This window comes from Callithrix jacchus, chromosome 5 (genome assembly GCF_049354715.1).
Source record: "Callithrix jacchus isolate 240 chromosome 5, calJac240_pri, whole genome shotgun sequence".
Lineage (NCBI taxonomy): Eukaryota > Metazoa > Chordata > Mammalia > Primates > Cebidae > Callithrix > Callithrix jacchus.
The window spans coordinates 103,165,809-103,183,843 of record NC_133506.1 but is presented as its reverse complement, the minus strand read 5'-3'; the positions used below and the strand labels follow the sequence as shown (position 1 = coordinate 103,183,843).

Below are 18,035 nucleotides of genomic sequence, written 5' to 3'. Positions count from 1 at the left end.
TAAATTGAATACACACCTAATAATTTACCAAGTGACAGAAAGATAGGCTGTGGAATAAGTGTTTTTATTCTTTTTCTTATTGCCAATGATTTACCCTGAAATGATTAATTTCCTTTTGTTTGGATATGTATGGTGGCTAATAGGGAAAGAGTACAAGAAATGTGCTGATGTTAATAGGATAATCAGACTAATACTTTGTGCCAGTACATTTCTGCTTTTTTCTTTTTCCTGCGTGGTATGACATAAAGGCTGTGAGTTTGTTTACTATATTCATAGACATTTTATTCTGAAAAAATTTAAATACACAAAAAAGTTATGACTAGCCAATAATTATTCCTATATTTAGGATTTATCATTTTTAACATTTTGTTGTATTTGCTTTATTTTAATGTAAATTTTATTTTATAAGTACATATTTTTGACTGAACTATTTTAATATAAATTGCAGATATGGTATATTACCCCTAAATATTTCAGCATCTATCTCCTAAAAATAAGGATATTCTCCTACATACTATCTCTAAATGCTACTATCCTACCCAAGAAAATTAACAGTAATTCTCTAATATTACCTAATACTTAGTTTATATTTAAATTTCCATACTTGTCCACCAAATGCAATTTCATAGCTATTTTTTTTATATAGCTGTATTTTATGACCAGGATCTAGTCATGTTTCATGCATTGCATTTAATTATTATATCTCTTTACTATTCTTTGATCTAGAAGAGTCCTTCCATTTTAAAAAAATTGCCATTTCCTTTTGAAAAGGCTAGGCCTGTTTTCTTGTAGAATGTCATATTCTGAAAAATCAGAATGTGCTAAACTTTAAACAGTATTGCTTATATTCTTCACGATAAAGAGAAAGCCTGTGAAAAATTAGCCTTCAGAAATATATTAATGAACATTTACATTTAGCTTTACTCTGAACTCCTAAACTCCTGTTTGTTCCATTTATTTGTGTTAACAATCTGTTATTTTGAATATGACCTCACAAGATAATTAGATGATGTTTACTATTGAAATCTGGTGTCCTTGTACTTAATCCAGGTTCATCAGGGTGTCAAAGGATTTGTTCTAGATGCCACAGATGGTAGGGGTATATTAAATGCCACCATTAGTGTTGCTGAAATTAATCACCCAGTGACTACTTACAAAACTGGAGATTACTGGCGTCTCTTGGTTCCAGGAACTTATAAAATCACAGCATCTGCTCGAGGGTAAGTGACTGAATGCTTTGAAATTGAGTGCTTGGGGGACAGACAAACATGGCTCCAGTCTAGAAGATTATTACCAGAGTGTCCTAGAGAGCCTGTTAAGCAACTTTTAATGTATTGTTGGGAAGTTTAGGGCTTGTTACACCTTTGACTCTCTTTTAGTGGCAGATAGAGTACATGAAAAAAATAAAAAGATTCCTGGGAAAAATACTCTAGTTATTTACTCATTGCGACATGCTTCCAACCTGGACATTAAACAGGACACTTTAGAATACATATCAAATGCTGGTCCTTGTGGCCTTAGGTTTTTTTATTTAAAAGGAGAGTTAGGCCAAAGTAATTCTATAAAGTCAGTTCCAATTTGTAGTAGAACTTCTAGGAAATGTTTTCAAGATAGTTTTTCCTTTAAAAGAGTAACAAAAGTATTAGTTGATGAAGCACAAAGAACATAGAAAATGCATAGAAGGAATGTTTCTCATTCCCTTTTTTTGCTAAACAAAGGCAAGCCCAAAGCAATGCAATCTATTTGACATGCTAGTAACTTTTTTTTTGTTGTTGTTGAGACAGAGCCTCTCCCTGTCACCCAGGTTGGAGTGCAGTAACACTCTCAGCTGACTGTAACCTCCACCTTCTGGGTTCAAGGGATGCTTGCGTCTCAGCCTCCCAAGTAGTTGAGATTGCAGGCATGTGCAACCATGCCTGGCTAATTTTTGTATTTTTAGTAGATACAAGGTTTTTCTTGTAGTTTTCTTTATCTGTTGATAAGTATAGATGTTACCACAGGATATTTTCCCTTCTTCCTACTAGCTCACTTATTTTTAAAGAGTTAGTTTGAATACCCATTGAAATAAAGGTAAATACATGAACACATTTTGGTTGTTGCCTTTGTTTTTTAATGGTTTTTATATATATCTAGTGATCCATAAATGGATGGGTTAGAACCTCCCACTAACGAGTAATGAGGTCTTCTCTGTGATTCTTCCATTTTGGAAGAGTGTTAACTAAAGCAGCAGGGGATCTGAGAAACAGGTGAGAAGGATGTGTTTGGCAGAGAATGTCCTAACTTAGCACCTCTCCAACTTTTCCACCCATATACCCTGATAGAGGACAAGTGAATTCAAGTTTCAGGAGACATGGAAGTATCCACTACAAACATTAACTTTCTTTTGAAGTCATATATTTAATTTTAAAAACCCAGGCCGGGCATGGTGGCTCACGCCTGTAATCCCAGCACTTTGGGAGGTGGAGGCGGGCACATCACTTGAGGTCAGAAGTTTGAGACCAGCCTGGCTAACATGGTGAAACCCCATCTCTACTAAAAATACAAAAATTAGCCAGGTGTGGTGGTGGGCACCTGTAATCCCAGCTACTCAGGGGGCTGAGGCAAGAGAATCACTTGAACCCAGGAGGCAAAGGTTTCAGTGGACTTAGATGGTACCACTGCACTCCAGCCTGGGTAACAGAGCGAGACTCCGTCTTAAAAATATATATTTATATATGAAAAAAATCCATTTACATGTTGTAGTATACCCATGTCTTTTTTATTAATGTATTAAAAATAATAAATTACTCGGCATTAAAATTTTGCTTCTTTAGGAAGATGCATCACATTTATCTCAAGGATTCACACGTTCTCTGCTTTCCCAGGGTTTGGGTACTCTAGCTGCAGGAGGAGTGTCGTTCTGATCTGTCTTCTTTATCATAGGTATAATCCAGTTACCAAGAATGTGACTGTCAAGAGTGAAGGTGCTACTCAGGTCAACTTCACACTTGTTCGATCCTCAACAGATTCAAACAATGAATCAAAGAAGGGAAAGGGGGCTAGCACCAGCACAGATGATGCCAGCGATCCAACTACTAAAGAGTTTGAAACTTTAATTAAAGACCTTTCAGCTGAAAATGGTTTGGAAAGCCTCATGTTACCCTCTTCCTCAAATCTGGCTCTTTATCGATACCATTCCTACAAAGATTTATCAGAGTTTCTGAGAGGACTTGTAATGAACTATCCACATATTACAAATCTTACCAAGTAAGTGTCACTTTCTACCGTCTTTTTTCTTTTAAAGAGAGTAAAATCAGCATTAGCCATGTTGAATAGTTGTTGTAATTTATGTAGAAATATTTGGGAACCAAATGGATAGAGAGTTGGACTTTACTTATTTTGCAACAGGTGTTTGCTTAGAGATCTTTTTAATCTTTTTAATAGTGAATCTTGGAAACTTTCAGGAGAATTAGAAGTCGATAGCCTATTCCTCCAGGAAATGTGAAATTACTCTTCCTAATAATTATTTTGACTGATTGTGAAACCTTTTTCATCACTTAGCTACAGATATATTAATATGTTCTGACTGAATATTATTTAGTTTATTTTGCTTGGGGCAAGGGAGGAATTTCGAACTATAAGCTCACCTGTTAGAAATTATGTGTAACTTTTTTTTTTTTTAATTAGAAAGTGAAACCTAGTTGCTGTGCTAATTCTAGTCTCTATTCACAGTCTCTTACATGAAGTTTTAGGAACATGTATGATCAAGGGTCGCAGGGAAAATATGCAGTCCTGGCTTATGTAAAACTGATAGCTGAGATTGCCTTTACCTTCACTTTCTGACGGTTGTTCTGCCTTACTTGCACTGTTTCATTTTAGATCTTGTTACAGTTACTCCAAAATTATTACCATGATTTGTTGATTCCTATGGTTTGCCTATTATAGGTAAAGTCTTTACATTTTGCCTTGAGCTTAATAGTTTTCTGCTGCAAACCTCATGAACATTATTTTTACTTTGTCTTTCTTCAGTGGTCCTTTTAATTTCATCAGAAAACTCAGTTTCTCAAATTCTGATTTATAATGTTCATAGGCACAGAGTGCTACTTACTTTCTTTGGCAATACCAGTTACCTTTTTCCTTAACTGATTCTTGAATATTTTTGGCTATTCAGCTTTTAATATCATACAATCTTAGTTCCATAGAGTTCATATACTTTTTTATTTTAAAATAAAACCAGGCTGGGCACAGTGGCCCACACCTGTAATTCCAGCACTTTGGGAGGCCCGGGTGGGAGGATCGCTTGAGGACAGGAGTTCCAGTTTACAGTGAGCTATGATCACACCACTGTACTCCAGCCTAAGTGACAGAGTAAGATCCTGTCTCTAAAACAAACAAAAATTGGACATTATTTTGCTGTTTACTTAGTTGGTTTAATTTTTTTAACCTTCGAATTTAAGACACACTTTTTAGTTAAATATTTTCTCAATATGCCAGTGGTGGGGCACAAGAGTTTTAGGTGGTACACCAGTAGGCACTACGTACCATTTAACAGCATCATGAGAAAGCAGTAAGTTTTCTATTAATTTGTCTCAATTTAATATGATCATATTTTTTCTGTCCAGTTCTTGTAAATCTCCTTTTATGCTAAAGAAAGCAGACCATAAGCTTAAACTCTTGGGCAAGCAGAGTATTTGACCATTGCTTAATTTCATTGAATCATTATTTTTTCCCCCACTCAATTATTTTTATTTTTATGAAACTGGTGTTGCATTTATAGTAAAGTACAAAGTGACTTATTTACATAAATTAATTTAGATTTAAAAAGGGAGGGCCAGGGTGGTGGCTCATGCCTATAATCCCCGCACTTGGGGAGGCTGAGGTGGGAGAATCACTTGAGGGCAGAAGCGCTTGAAACCAGCCTCAGCAATATAGCAAGACCCTGTCTCTACAAAATTTTTTTTAAAAAATTAGCCAGGCAGCCAAGCACGGTGGATCACACCTGTAATCCCAGCACTTTGGGAGGCCAAGGTGGGCAGATCACGAGGTCAAGAGATTGAGACCATCCTGGCCAACACGGGGAAACCCCGTCTCTACTAAAAATACAAAAAAATTAGCCGGGCGTGGTGGCACGCACCTGTGGTCCCAGCTACTCAGGAGGCCGAGGCGGAAGAATTGCTTTAACCCAGGGAGTGAAGGTTACAGTGAGCTGAGATTGCGACACTGCACTGCAGCCTGGTGACTGAGCAAGACTCCGTCTCAAAAAAAAAATTAGCCAGGCATGGTAGTTCAAACTTGTAGTACCACCTGCTTGGGAGACTGAGCCTTGGAATTTGAGGCTGCACTGAGCTATGAGCAAGCCATTGCATTCCAGCTTGGGTGACATAGTGAGTGAGACCCTGTCTCTTAAAAATATAATAATAATATAAATAAATAAGGGAGGTTCTCTATGTTCATACATTCTTAAATATTTCTGTAATAAAAATTTAATTTGTGAGTTGGTACAAAAGATATATATTTACTAAATAGTAGTATAGATTATAGAAGATAGGGCAAATATTTTGATGATCGTATGAGAACGACTGCATTTGGGAGGTTGCTAAACTTTTCTAAATCTGATAATATCTTCTATTTGACGTTCTCTGGTCAAGGAAAACTAATTTTCTTAAGGTTTTCTGATACAGTGATTCACGCTTTAAAAACTTCTTGTGTTTTATTTTCATTTCTATTTTTAAAGTCCATAAGTCAACATTAACATAATACTTGATTACTTGCTGATTTTTTGTTTCTTGTTTTTGAAAGTTTGGGGCAGAGCGCTGAATATCGTCACATTTGGTCTCTTGAAATCTCCAATAAGCCCAATGTATCTGAGCCTGAAGAACCAAAGATTCGTTTTGTTGCTGGTATCCATGGAAATGCTCCAGTTGGAACTGAACTGCTTTTGGCTCTGGCAGAATTTCTTTGCCTGAACTACAAAAAGAACCCAGCTGTTACCCAAGTAAGAGAATAGACAGGGTTGACACGCTTTAAAAGGAAAAAGCTCAACATTAGTATCAGGCCACCATTTTTAAAGTTTTTAATTTCTTGCTAGATTTTATCAAGTTACTTGTAGTACATTATGAACTTTACTCTTCAAAAAGGAACCATCTTTGTAGTATATACTCTTTTTTAATAGTGTCTTTCTATTATATTTCCTTATATATCTTAAGAGGCATACAGGAAAGAATACTAAAAATTTACATTCAATTTCCTACTCTTTCATTTAATAGCCATGCTACCCTTCCAGTCTTTATTCATCATTCTTTAATTTTTGTTTTGTTTTGGAGACAGTCTTGCTCAATCACCTAGGCTTGAGTGCAGTGGCACAATCACTGCAACTTCTGCGTCCTGGAATCAGCTCACTGCAGCCTCCGCCTCCTGGGTTCAAGTGGTTCTCCCACCTCAGCCTCCTGAATAGCTGGGACTACAAGTACCCCCCACCACACCTGGATAATTTTTTAATATTTTTAGTAGAGATGGGGTTTTGCCATGTTGGCCATGCTGGTCTCAAACTCCTGACCTCTTGTAATCCACCTGTCTTAGCCTCTCAAAGTGCTGGGATTACATGCTTAGGCCATGGCACCCGGCTAGTTCTTTACATTCTAATTTGAGGGACTTCCATTCTAAGTTACTTATAATTAGGACACTATATTGAAAAATCTAGTGAAAGACTAGTTTTTCAATATAGCTTTTCTTTTCATGAAATACATAAAAAATTATTGGACGTCTTGGCTGCTAAGAGATTTTAGAAAAAACAATATGGTATTGTCTACTTTAGCCATCCGTAATTACAGAAAGAACATTGACTAGGGTGTGATGGTTCATGCTTGTAATCATAGCAATTCACGGGACTGAAGAGGGAGGACCACTTGAGGCCAGGTGTTTGAGACCAGCCTGAGCAACAGAGTGATATCCTGTCTCTACAAAAATTTTAAAAATTAGCTGAGCATTGTGGTGCATACCTGTAATCTTAGCTACTTCGGAGGCTAAAGTGGAAGGATCACTTGAGCCTAGTAGGTTAAGGCTGCAGTAAGCTGTGATTGCACCACTGCATTCCAGGCTGGGTGACAGTGAGACCTTATCTCAAAAACAAAACAAAACTTTGACCCAGATGCTTGGTCATGTATGATTAAGCATCCTAGGTTGTCTCAGAGAAGGGAAGGAAAGAGTGGAGCCTTCTAAAACACTCACTAACTGGCACTGTCCATAGAGGACTTAGGAAAGGGAAAAAGAACTGGTATTTATTGAACACATACTATGTGCCAGGTAGTATACCACGTACTTTATGTACCTCATTATATCCTCCACCCTGTGATACTGATTATCTCCATTTTATAAATGTAGAAACTGAGGCAGTCGCACAACTAGAAACTGGTAAAACTAGAATTTAAACCCAGTTGTGTCTACTCCAAAGCCCAGAGCAGCTCTGCCTTGCCAAAACAATTTTGGAAAGAATCGATGTCATGATTCTGATCAGAAGGGACCTATGTAATTAGGTGACATGAACTTAAATCACACTGATCAAAAATTATTTTTATTACCTTCCTTTGTGGGACAGATGCTCTGTGTTGGAAACTTATTCAACTCTGTCATTAGAGCACAAAAGCAATATATAAATGAATAGGCATGGTTATGTGTCAATAAAACTTTATATGTAAGAGCAGGCAGCAACTGGATTTGTGCAGTTAGTGGTTTCTGATCCCTTTTCTAAGTCACTGGGAGGTCTCTGGGAGCATTAGCTGTACAGTAGTTTTTTCCTTATTTTTAATTTGAAACAAAAGGAAATTTTATTTTTAATTCATTTATTTTAGTTCTTCCTTTTAAATTAACTGTGTAGAATAAACAGTAGACTTTCCATTTGCAGCATGGGAGGGTACCTGTTGATTCTACATACAGCTAGTAACTCATTAATTTCTGGTTCTGCTTTAGTTGGTTGACAGGACTAGGATTGTGATTGTCCCTTTACTAAATCCAGACGGGCGAGAGAGAGCACAAGAAAAAGACTGTACTTCAAAAATAGGACAAACAAATGCTCGTGGCAAAGATTTGGATACAGACTTCACAAGTAAGACTAATTTTTAGGCCATTAAAGTACTTTGGAGATAATTTTCTGTTTGCTAGAAGATTGGTTGATCCTATTTTGTCAGTGAGCAATGGAGTAATTGGTTGATCTTATGTCAGTGAGTAATGAAGTGCTTTCTTGTCTGGGTTATGAATGTAAGGTATAAATGAATACAGACATGCAGAAAACTTTTTAAATTTTTCTCCTTTATTATTTGCAAATATAATTAAAGTTTTTCACAGAAATTCAATCAGTAATATTGGGATGTTTCTTCACTAGTTGTGAAGAGATGTGTATTCTCTCTCCTCTCCCATTTATGTGTATACACACACATATTGATTTAGAGGGCCCAGTTTCTTATTTACTTAAATGAGATCACCAACTGTGTGGATTATTCTGTAACCTTTTTCATTGAATATATATCACTGACACCTTTCAATTTCAGTACTTATAGATCTCTAACCTAACATTCCTTTTTTTTCTTTTCTTTCTTTCTTTTTTTTTTTTTTTTGAGATAGAGTCTCACTCTGTGGCCCAGGCTGGAGTGCAGTGGCACAATCTTGGCTCACCTCCACCTCTTGGGTTCAAGCGATTCTCCTGCCTCAGCCTCCTGAGTTGATGGAATTACAGGCACCCACCTCCATGCCTGGCTAATTTTTGTGTTTTTAATAGAGATGGAATTGAACTGTGTTGGCCAGGCTGGTCTTAAACTCCTGATCTCAGCTGATCCATCCACCTCAGCCTCCCAAAGTGCTGGAATTACAGGCATGAGCCACTGTGCCAGGCCCAACATTCTTTTTTAATGGCATTTATAATGCCATTAATCTATTACAGTACTCTAATTTATTTATCCATTTTCTACTGATAGATATTTACTTTATTTCTGATTTTTTGCTTTTGTAAACAATGCTGCAGAGAATACCCTGTTTTCTGAAACTCTCATTTTCTTCCAATGATAGTGTATTTGTCTATTTTCACACTGCTGATAAAGACATACCTGAGACTGGGAAGAAAACAAGTTTTAATTTGACTTACAGCTCTACATGGCTGGGGAGGTTTCGCAATCATGGCAGAAAGCAAAAGGCACTTCTTACATGGCAATGGCAAGACAGAATGAGAAGGAAGCAAAAGTGGGAACCCCTGATAAACCCATCAGGTCTTGTGAGACTTACTGTCACAAGAATAGCATGGGAAAGACTCATCCCCATGATTCTGTTACCCCCCACTGGGTCCATCTCACAACACATGGGAATTCTGGGAGATACAATTCAAATTGAGATTGAATTGTTGATACAGTTCAAGTTGAGATTGATATATAAATAACCTATCAGGTAGGTTATTTATATATTCCCTAAATTATTTTGTAAAGCAGGATATGTGCATCCTTTTTGGTTTTTCCAATAAGATTTTTCTTTAACTTGCTTAGCGTCATTAGTATATACACATCCAGAAGTACATAATAAAACAGACTAACCTACCTTCTGTAATGTATTTTTCTTGCTTGAGATAGTAGATTATGGAAAAATAAAATATTTGTCTATAAATTTTTAAAGTTACCATTTTGATTGTATTCAAGTAGAGAATATTTTCTTAGATATTCATATTAAGATTTAAAATTTGATATTTTATATTTGACTTTTCTGTTTTTTAGATAATGCCTCCCAACCTGAGACTAAAGCCATCATTGAAAATTTGATTCAAAAACAGGACTTTAGTCTTTCTGTTGCCTTAGATGGTGGTTCTGTGCTGGTCACATACCCTTATGACAAGCCAGTACAGACAGGTATGTAGAAGGTCATGTCATATATATACTATTTAAGCTTAGGTAGAAAATTCCAATTAAGTAATGTCCCTTCCACATTTTTGTAAATGGTGAGCATTTGAGCACATTCTGTGAGCAAATTACCAACCAAAGAAGATGGTACATACATTCAGCAATTCAGTTACTTGGAGAAGAGAGCTCAGATCTAATGATAGCCCAGCTCCATTGAGTCCAGCTATCTTGTTCCATCTATTCCATTTAGTCCACAAGCATGGGGAGCCTGAGCTCAATAATTATTGAGCAATTCGTATGTCTGTAAATATTGAGAATATAAAAATGAGAATGACACGGTTTCTGCCTCATGAAACTCCTATGTAACCAAATACTAACAGTACAGATTTGTCTTCCCCTGCTTTAAACTTTGATTAAGTGGTTGCACCTTATGGTGAGTTAAACAGTTGCTTGTTTAATCTCTGTGAGGTTGCAGTATAGTTTGGGTGGTTTTCAGTGCACCTTACAAAGAATATTGTTATTAGGCTACCGTGTCCCCAAATACAGTAAGACATACCAAAACAAGTTAGTATTTTAGTGTGATAGTCTGTTATGTCTATCATATCAACTTTAAAAGGTACTAATGGTACCTTTAAGAGGTTGGGGAGAGATGGCATGGGGAGAAATGCCAGATATAGGTGAAAAGGAGGAAGGCAGCAAATCACACTGCCATGTGCGTATCTATGCAACTATCTTGCATGTTCTTCACATGTACCCCCAAACCTAAAATGCAATTTAAAAAATAAATTAATTTAAAAAAAGAAAAGAAATAAAGTTAGGAGGATATGTGTCTTCTTAGAGTGATTATCTTGGGCTAAACAAAACCCTTTAGGGTTAATTATAGTAACAGTATACTTAAGTGGAATGCAAAATTTATTAGGAGAAAAAGATGACTTGTATCCATGAAGGTTAACTTGGGGAAAAAAATTGTTTGGATTTCTCCATTGACTTCTATTTTTCTTTCTATAGTAGAAAACAAAGAGACTCTGAAGCATTTGGCATCTCTTTATGCAAATAATCATCCATCCATGCACATGGGTCAACCCAGTTGCCCAAATAAATCAGGTAGGTGTTTTCCATACTTTTTGTTATTGCTGTTGTTATTGTTACTTTTGTGGGGAAGGGAGTTCACCTCATGGCCTTCTTGATTCCACATCTCTCAATGCTTTTATAGATGAGAATATTCCAGGAGGAGTAATGCGTGGAGCAGAATGGCATAGTCACCTGGGCAGCATGAAGGTATGCTTTCTAGAACATGCTGGGCGTGATGTCTTGTGGCTATAAGCCCAGCACTTTGGGAAGCCAAGGCAGGCAGATTATATGAAGTTGGGAGTTCGAGACCAGCCTGGGCAATATGATGAAACCTCGTTTCTACTAAAAAATACAAAAATTAGCTGGGCGTGGTGGCAGACACCTGTAATCTCAGCTACTTGGGAAGCTGAGGCAGGAGAATTGCTTGAACCCAGGAGGCGGAGGTTGCAGTGAGCCAAGCCGAGGTCACACTACTGCACTCCAGCCTGGTCCACAGAGTGATATTCCCTCTCAAAAACAAAAACAAAAAAAAACCAAATGGAGTTTATGAATACCAACCATTGAGTGCAAGAATATATGACTTTTCTGATATTGTAAAGTGAATGGCATCTGCCTCATGGCTTTCTTGACATGTTTAGCTCTTACCTGACAATACTTTTTTTTTGGTCATTTTAACCATTTTTAATTGTACAGTTTAGTGACATTAATTAAATGTTATACCCCAAAAACCATATTTGCCCCAGACAGAAACTCTATACCCACTAAGCAGTAACTCCCTATTCCCCTCTCCCATGGCTCCTGGAACCTCTGTCTACTTTCTGTCTCTATGAATTTGTCTATTCTAGATATTTCACATAAATAGAATCATGCAATATTTAGCCTTTCACTTAGCATAATGTTTTTAGGATTCATCCATTTTGGAGCATGTATCCTTACTTCATTCCTTTTTATGGCTGAATAATACCCTATGTTTATACCGCATTTTGTGAATTCATGTGTTGGTGGACATTTGTATTTCTACCTTTGGGCTATTGCAAATGATGCTGCCATGAACGTCAATATTGCAAGTATCATTGATGTTACAAGTATTTGTTACTTCTTTGGGGTGGATACCTAGGCCTGGTTATATTGTAATTCTTTTTCACTTTTTGAGAAACTACCAAACTGTTTTCCACAGCAGCTGCATCACTTTATATTCCTTTCCAGCAATGTTTGAGGGTTCTAATTTTTCCATATCCTCTCCTCACCAAGGCTTATTTTCTGTTTTTTGTTTGTTTGTTTGTTTGTTTGTTTTTAACAGAGTCTCAATTTGTTGCTTAGGCTGGAGTACAATGGCTATGGCTCCTTCGCAGTTTATTGCAGCCTCAATTTCCAAGGCCCAAGTGATCCCCCAACCTCAGCCTCCTGAGTAGCCTAAGACCACTGGCATGCACTACCATGCTGGACTAATTATTTTTAAGTCTTTGTAGAGGCAGGGTCTCCCTCTGTTGCCTAGGCTGGAGTTCTTTACATATTGATATGAAAGGCCAGGCATGGTGGCGCACACCTGTAATTTCAGCCCTTTGGAAGGCCGAGGTGGGCAGATCACCTGAGGCCAAGAGTTAGAAATCAGCCTAGCCAACATGGTGAAACCACATCTCTACTAAAAATACAAAAAAATTAGTTGGGTGTGGTAGCAGGCACCTGTAATCCCAGTTACTTGGGAGGCTGAGGCAGGAGAATCACTTGAACTTGGGAGACAGAAGTTTCAGTGAACTGAGATCACATCATTGCACACCAGCCTGGGTAACAGGAGCAAAATTCCGTCTCCAAAAAAAAAACCAAAAAACAATTCTGGATACTTTGTATCTGGATATGAAATTCTTACCAGATATATGATTTGCAAGCATTTTCTCCTAGTCTGTAGGTTACCTTTTAAATTTCTTGATTATATCCTTTGATATCCAATGTTTTTAATTTTGATGAAATCCAATGTATCTGTTTTTGTTGTTGTTGCCCTATCTAAGAATCTGTTGCCAAATCCAAGGTCATGAAGATTTTCCCCTAAGTTTTCTTTTTTTTTTTTTTTGAGGGCAGATAGGGGGTGAGTGGGAGGGGCAGGGTACGTGGCCCTGCCATCTCCCCTTCCCTGCTCCCTGCTGCCTATCTCTGTGTTTTCTTTGAAGAGTTTTATAGGCTGGGCACAGTCGCTCAGGCCTGTAATCCCAGCACTTTGGGAGGCCAGTGTGGGTGGATCATTTGAGATCAGGAGTTCAAGACCAGCCTGGCCAACATGGTGAAATCCTGTCTCTACTAAAAATACAAATGTTAGCCAGGCTGTAGTGGTGTGTGCCTGTAATCCAGCAACTCTGGAGGCTGAGACAGGAGAATCGCTTGAGCCTGGGAGGGGGAGGTTGTGTTGAGCCAAGATCTCGCCACTGTACTCCAGTCTGGGCAACAGAGTGAGACCTGCCTAAAAAAAGAAGAGTTTAATGGATCTAGCTGTCATATTTCAGTCATTGATACAGTTTATTTTGGTGTGGTATGAAGTAGGAGTTCAACTTCATTTGTTTGTGTGTAGAAATTCAGTTGTCCCAGCACTATTTGTTGAAAGGCTATTCTTTCCCCATTGAATGGTTTTGGTCAAAACCATTTGTCAAAAATGAGTTTACCTTAGATGTGTGGGTTTATTTCTGGACTCACAATTCTATCCATTTGTCTACATGTTTGCCTTTATGCCGGTAGCACTGTTTTGATTAATGTAGGTTTGTTGTAGTAAGTTGTACAATTGGAACATGTGAGTCCTCCAGCTTTATTGTATTTAAAGATGGTTTTGGCTATTCAGGACCCTTTGTTATTCCATTTGCATTTGAGCACTAGGTTTTCTTTTTCTGAGAAAAGCGATGTTGGAATTTTGTTAGGGGTTGTGTTGAAACTATAGCTCACTTAGGGTAGTATTGACATCTCTACAATATTGTCCTCCTTTCCATTTATTTAGGTCTTCTTTAATTTCTGACAGCATTGTCCATCCATTTCAAATGAGGTAGAAGTTGTTAGCAGATGGGTGGTTGGCTGATCATTTTATTCACATGTGCAACTAGAAAATTGACTTCATTCCCATTTCTGCCTGTTTTCCCTCCTTTATTTGCTAAGAACTTACTACTGGGAGGCACTTTGCTGTATTAGTAATAAATAAACTATATTGTCTGGCCTATTGTACAAATTAACTGTGTTACATAATTGATTTGATCTGGAAGAGAACCACTCTCAACAAGCCATGAGAAATTAAAGACACAAAACATTGTAACTAGTCAGAGACACAGCCTTTTCTCTGTAGAGGAGATAGCATTTAGGGTGCAGAGATGCTGAAGCAGAACATTCCAGAAAGAAGAAGCAGTACCTAGCTACAGTCTAATTTAGTTAGAATATGGGGTATAATGCAGAGCTGCAGGTTAAGAATGGAAAGAGTGCTTGTTGTTTTGAATGTTTTGTTTTAAAAATGGGAAGCTATGAAGTTTTGAGCAGGAATAACAATATTGGCATGATCTGAGCTATGCTATGGGAAAACTAATCTCTAAATAATTAGTTAAGATAGTTTGGAGGAAGGAGAGACTGGTACAGGGAGACTGGTTTCGAATTGTCTAGACAAAAAGTAATGAGGGCCTAGATTATGCTAGTGGCAAGGAGAGTAGAGTCAAATATGACATTTTAGAAATTCCGTGGAGGTAGAATTAACAAGAGTCAGCAAATTATGGATGATAGTGAGATAGAGAAGTCAAAGACAAGAGGTTTCATGGCTATGTGAGAAAATGAGTTAACACCATTAACTGAGGAAAAAGAAGAGATTTTGGGAAAAGGTGGTAAGTTGGGTTTTTAAACCTGACTGCACAGGAACTGCCTGTGCCTTGAAAATGCTGTATTTGCAGGGAATGGATACAGCGGGGGTCCAGGTTGAGGGTATCAGAAGGCTAATGATCATTCTCTCCAGAGTTCCAAGAACAACTTGACATTTCTGGGTTTAGAGAGAAGCTGACCCTCTTCTGCATGTACTCATTCATTCATTTCTTCAGCAAACCCGAATAAACCCCATCTACCTGGCACTACCGGACACTGTGGGAAGCACTGAAGATAGGAAGGTGAATTCGACATAGCCCCTGTCTTCAAGGGTGCTCATAGAGTTTGTGACTGATTATAATACAGAGAGGTTTATTTAAATTTGGCATAAAATGCTTTACAGATCTTTGTCTACATCACCTAGGTTTTCTTTTTATTTCGTTTATTCCATTTGTTGTATTACAGAGCCTCATTCTTTCTTTTACTTATTAATTTTCCCACATTTGATTTTAAACTTTTTATTCTAGGATTATAGTGTCACCTATGGCCATTGTCCAGAAATCACAGTATACACAAGCTGCTGCTACTTTCCTAGTGCTGCACAACTTCCTTCCTTGTGGGCAGACAATAAGAGATCTCTTCTTAGTATGTTAGTGGAGGTGAGTCTTTTCCTTTTAACTAGGGGCAAACTCCCCAGAATATGTTCAGTGAAAACCTTTATCAAAACATTGTCTTTTACCAAAAATTAATATTATTTATTTGAAATTTATATAGAAAGAGTTTTGGTCATTTTATATTTCCTACATAGATGCCATTTATTCACATATCTGGAATCTGCTATAATTTAGGTAATTTGACCTTGCAAGATGCTACAAGTTCTTTCATTTGAATATTAGAGAGTTACTGGAGTCAATATACTATGGTGGGAAGGGAATCATTCAAGGCATTAGAAGATTGAGTTCTAATGCTTTAGGCTGTGACATGTCAGAGTTCTTTTTTGTATCCAGCTCTGTGACCCTGAACACTGAGTCAATGGCAAACAAGGTCAGAGTCAGTGGGAAGGGAAGAGAATAAGCAGGCCATACAGAGTTTAGTGTTTGTTTGTGTGTGGTTTTTGTTTGGTTTTGTTTGTTTGTTTGTTTGTTTGTTTGGTTGGTTGGTTGGTTGGTTTGGTTATGCCTCAGGCTATGCCTTTAGAATGTCTGGCATTATAACAACGTAGATTTATATTTTAAACATTTTTTTCAGGTTCACAAGGGAGTTCATGGATTTGTTAAAGATAAGACTGGAAAGCCAGTCTCTAAAGCAGTCATTGTACTTAATGAAGGAATAAAGGTGCACATAAAAGAAGGAGGTTATTTCCATGTACTCTTAGCACCAGGTGTCCATAACATCAATGCCATCGCTGATGGGTACCAGCAACAACATTCACAGGTAAGAAACTCAAATTGAGTACTATCATGTAAATTTTTTATTCTTAATAATACTTCTATTTTATCTTGTTAGAAATCTTGAGGGAAATAAAAAAACTAAAAGTGTGACTGTCTCTTGGTTATTATATCTTGTTATCCTTATACCCCTTGTCAACAAAAAGGGACAATTTTCTAGCATTTTGTGTACTTTAGATGGCAATGCATCATCTCCTTAGTTTGCTATACATGCCCTAAGAATGTAGCAGGGATACAGTATACCTTAAACAGATTTTGTCATGATTCTTACACTTTCCCCTTCTAGGTCTTTGTGCATCATGATGCAGCTAGTTCTGTGGTGATAGTCTTTGACACAGATAACCGGATATTTGGTTTGCCAAGGGAGCTTGTGGTAACTGTATCAGGTAAAGACATCTTGATTTTTAGCAGTAAAAGTTAAAAACAATCTTGACATTTCAATCTGAGAGTGGATCACCTCCATAATCCTGAAACTAATCACTTGTCTTCTAATGTCTTCTTATCTAAATGTGATTTTCCTGGACCTCTGCTCTCCCGCATGTTCTCATGGCTTGCCCCTCTCTTTCTTCAGGTCTATACTCAAATGTCACCTCCACAGAGAGGCCTTCCCTAATCACTCTAGCTACCCCTGTCACTCTCTCTACCCTGCTTTTTTCCGTTATAGCACTTGTACTAACATTATATCATATATTTGTTCATTTATTTGTCTAAATTCAATCTCTTCCACTAAAACATAAGTTCTGAGAGAGTGAGAAATCTGCCTGCATCCTCAGAGCCCAGAACGATGGTTAGCACACAGTGGAACTTAATGAAGAGTTGTTGAATGAATGAATGATTTGCTTTATATTAAAGTCATAAGTTCCTAAGACTTTGACTTATATTAGTTCTGATTTTTCAAGATCAGTAAAGAGGAAAGAGGAAATGTTTGTTTTCACTGGAGCTCATTTATGTCATTGCTTGGATTACTGAAAGGTTAGGAAGAAAAAATATGGGGTAAAATGAATACTCTGCTATACTGTATCTATTTGATACAAAGAGCCTAAGTTTATTTCTAAGGGCAACCTGGGTGGGGCAGAAGTTTTATTATAGGGTGCCTGTGAGAGAGTCCCTTAGCAGAGAGAAAGTAGTATATTGGAAACATGGCCCAGTCATAGATCCTCTGTGATGTGTTTAAAGAGTTCTTAGCTTGTCTCAGATAAATGTGTGAATAACTTAGTGGTTAAAAACACAGGAGCTAGAATTCAGCCATGGTTTAAATCTGGCTCTGCCACCCATTAGCTATTGTGAACTTAATTTTTATTATTTTATTATTTTTAGTTTCTAACACTTTTATTTTGGTAATCTTATATACAAATTTAAAATATATGAGGAGATTTGGATGAAATGAAAATTTACTTGGAAAGTATAATAGAAGTCATAAAAACCAGGTTGCAGAACAGTAGACACAGTATAAATTCATTATGGTAAAAGAAAAAAATACATGTACATGCGTAAAGAAAGATCTGGGGCCAGGCATGGTAGCTCCTGCTTGTAATCCCAGTACTTTGGGAGGCTGAGGTAGGTGGATCACTTGAGGTCAAGGATTCTAGACTAGCCTGGGCGACATGGTGAAACCCCATCTCTACCAAAAATAGAAAAAATTAGGTGTGGTGGTGTGCACCTGTGGTACTACTCAGGAGGCCAAGGTGGGAGGATCACGCACACACAAAACATCTGGTGATTAAAAATGATGGGCAATGGAAATGTAAAAATAGTAGGTTTTTTGGTTTTGGCTTTTATTAGTTTTGCTTATCTGTATTTTTAAATTTTGTATATTGTACATGTACTACTTCTATAATAATAAAAATGTGTT

At 37.3% G+C, this 18,035-nt stretch overlaps 1 protein-coding gene across 2 annotated transcripts in view; it reads left to right on the top strand.

Moving 5' to 3' along the window:
- The window catches only part of CPD (carboxypeptidase D), a 77,381-nt gene that overhangs the window by 55,126 nt on the left and 4,220 nt on the right, over positions 1-18,035 (top strand). The window contains exons 11-20 of one of the 2 annotated variants that reach the window (XM_008997139.5): positions 1,051-1,220; positions 2,923-3,246; positions 5,779-5,974; positions 7,945-8,080; positions 9,729-9,860; positions 10,863-10,955; positions 11,065-11,129; positions 15,263-15,394; positions 15,984-16,169; positions 16,470-16,569. In XM_008997139.5, coding sequence (XP_008995387.1) covers positions 1,051-1,220; positions 2,923-3,246; positions 5,779-5,974; positions 7,945-8,080; positions 9,729-9,860; positions 10,863-10,955; positions 11,065-11,129; positions 15,263-15,394; positions 15,984-16,169; positions 16,470-16,569 — 1,534 coding nt within the window. Of the gene's footprint in view, positions 1-1,050; positions 1,221-2,922; positions 3,247-5,778; positions 5,975-7,944; positions 8,081-9,728; positions 9,861-10,859; positions 10,956-11,064; positions 11,130-15,262; positions 15,395-15,983; positions 16,170-16,469; positions 16,570-18,035 lie in introns of both variants that reach the window. The other variant, XM_002748211.7, reaches the window with a different exon arrangement.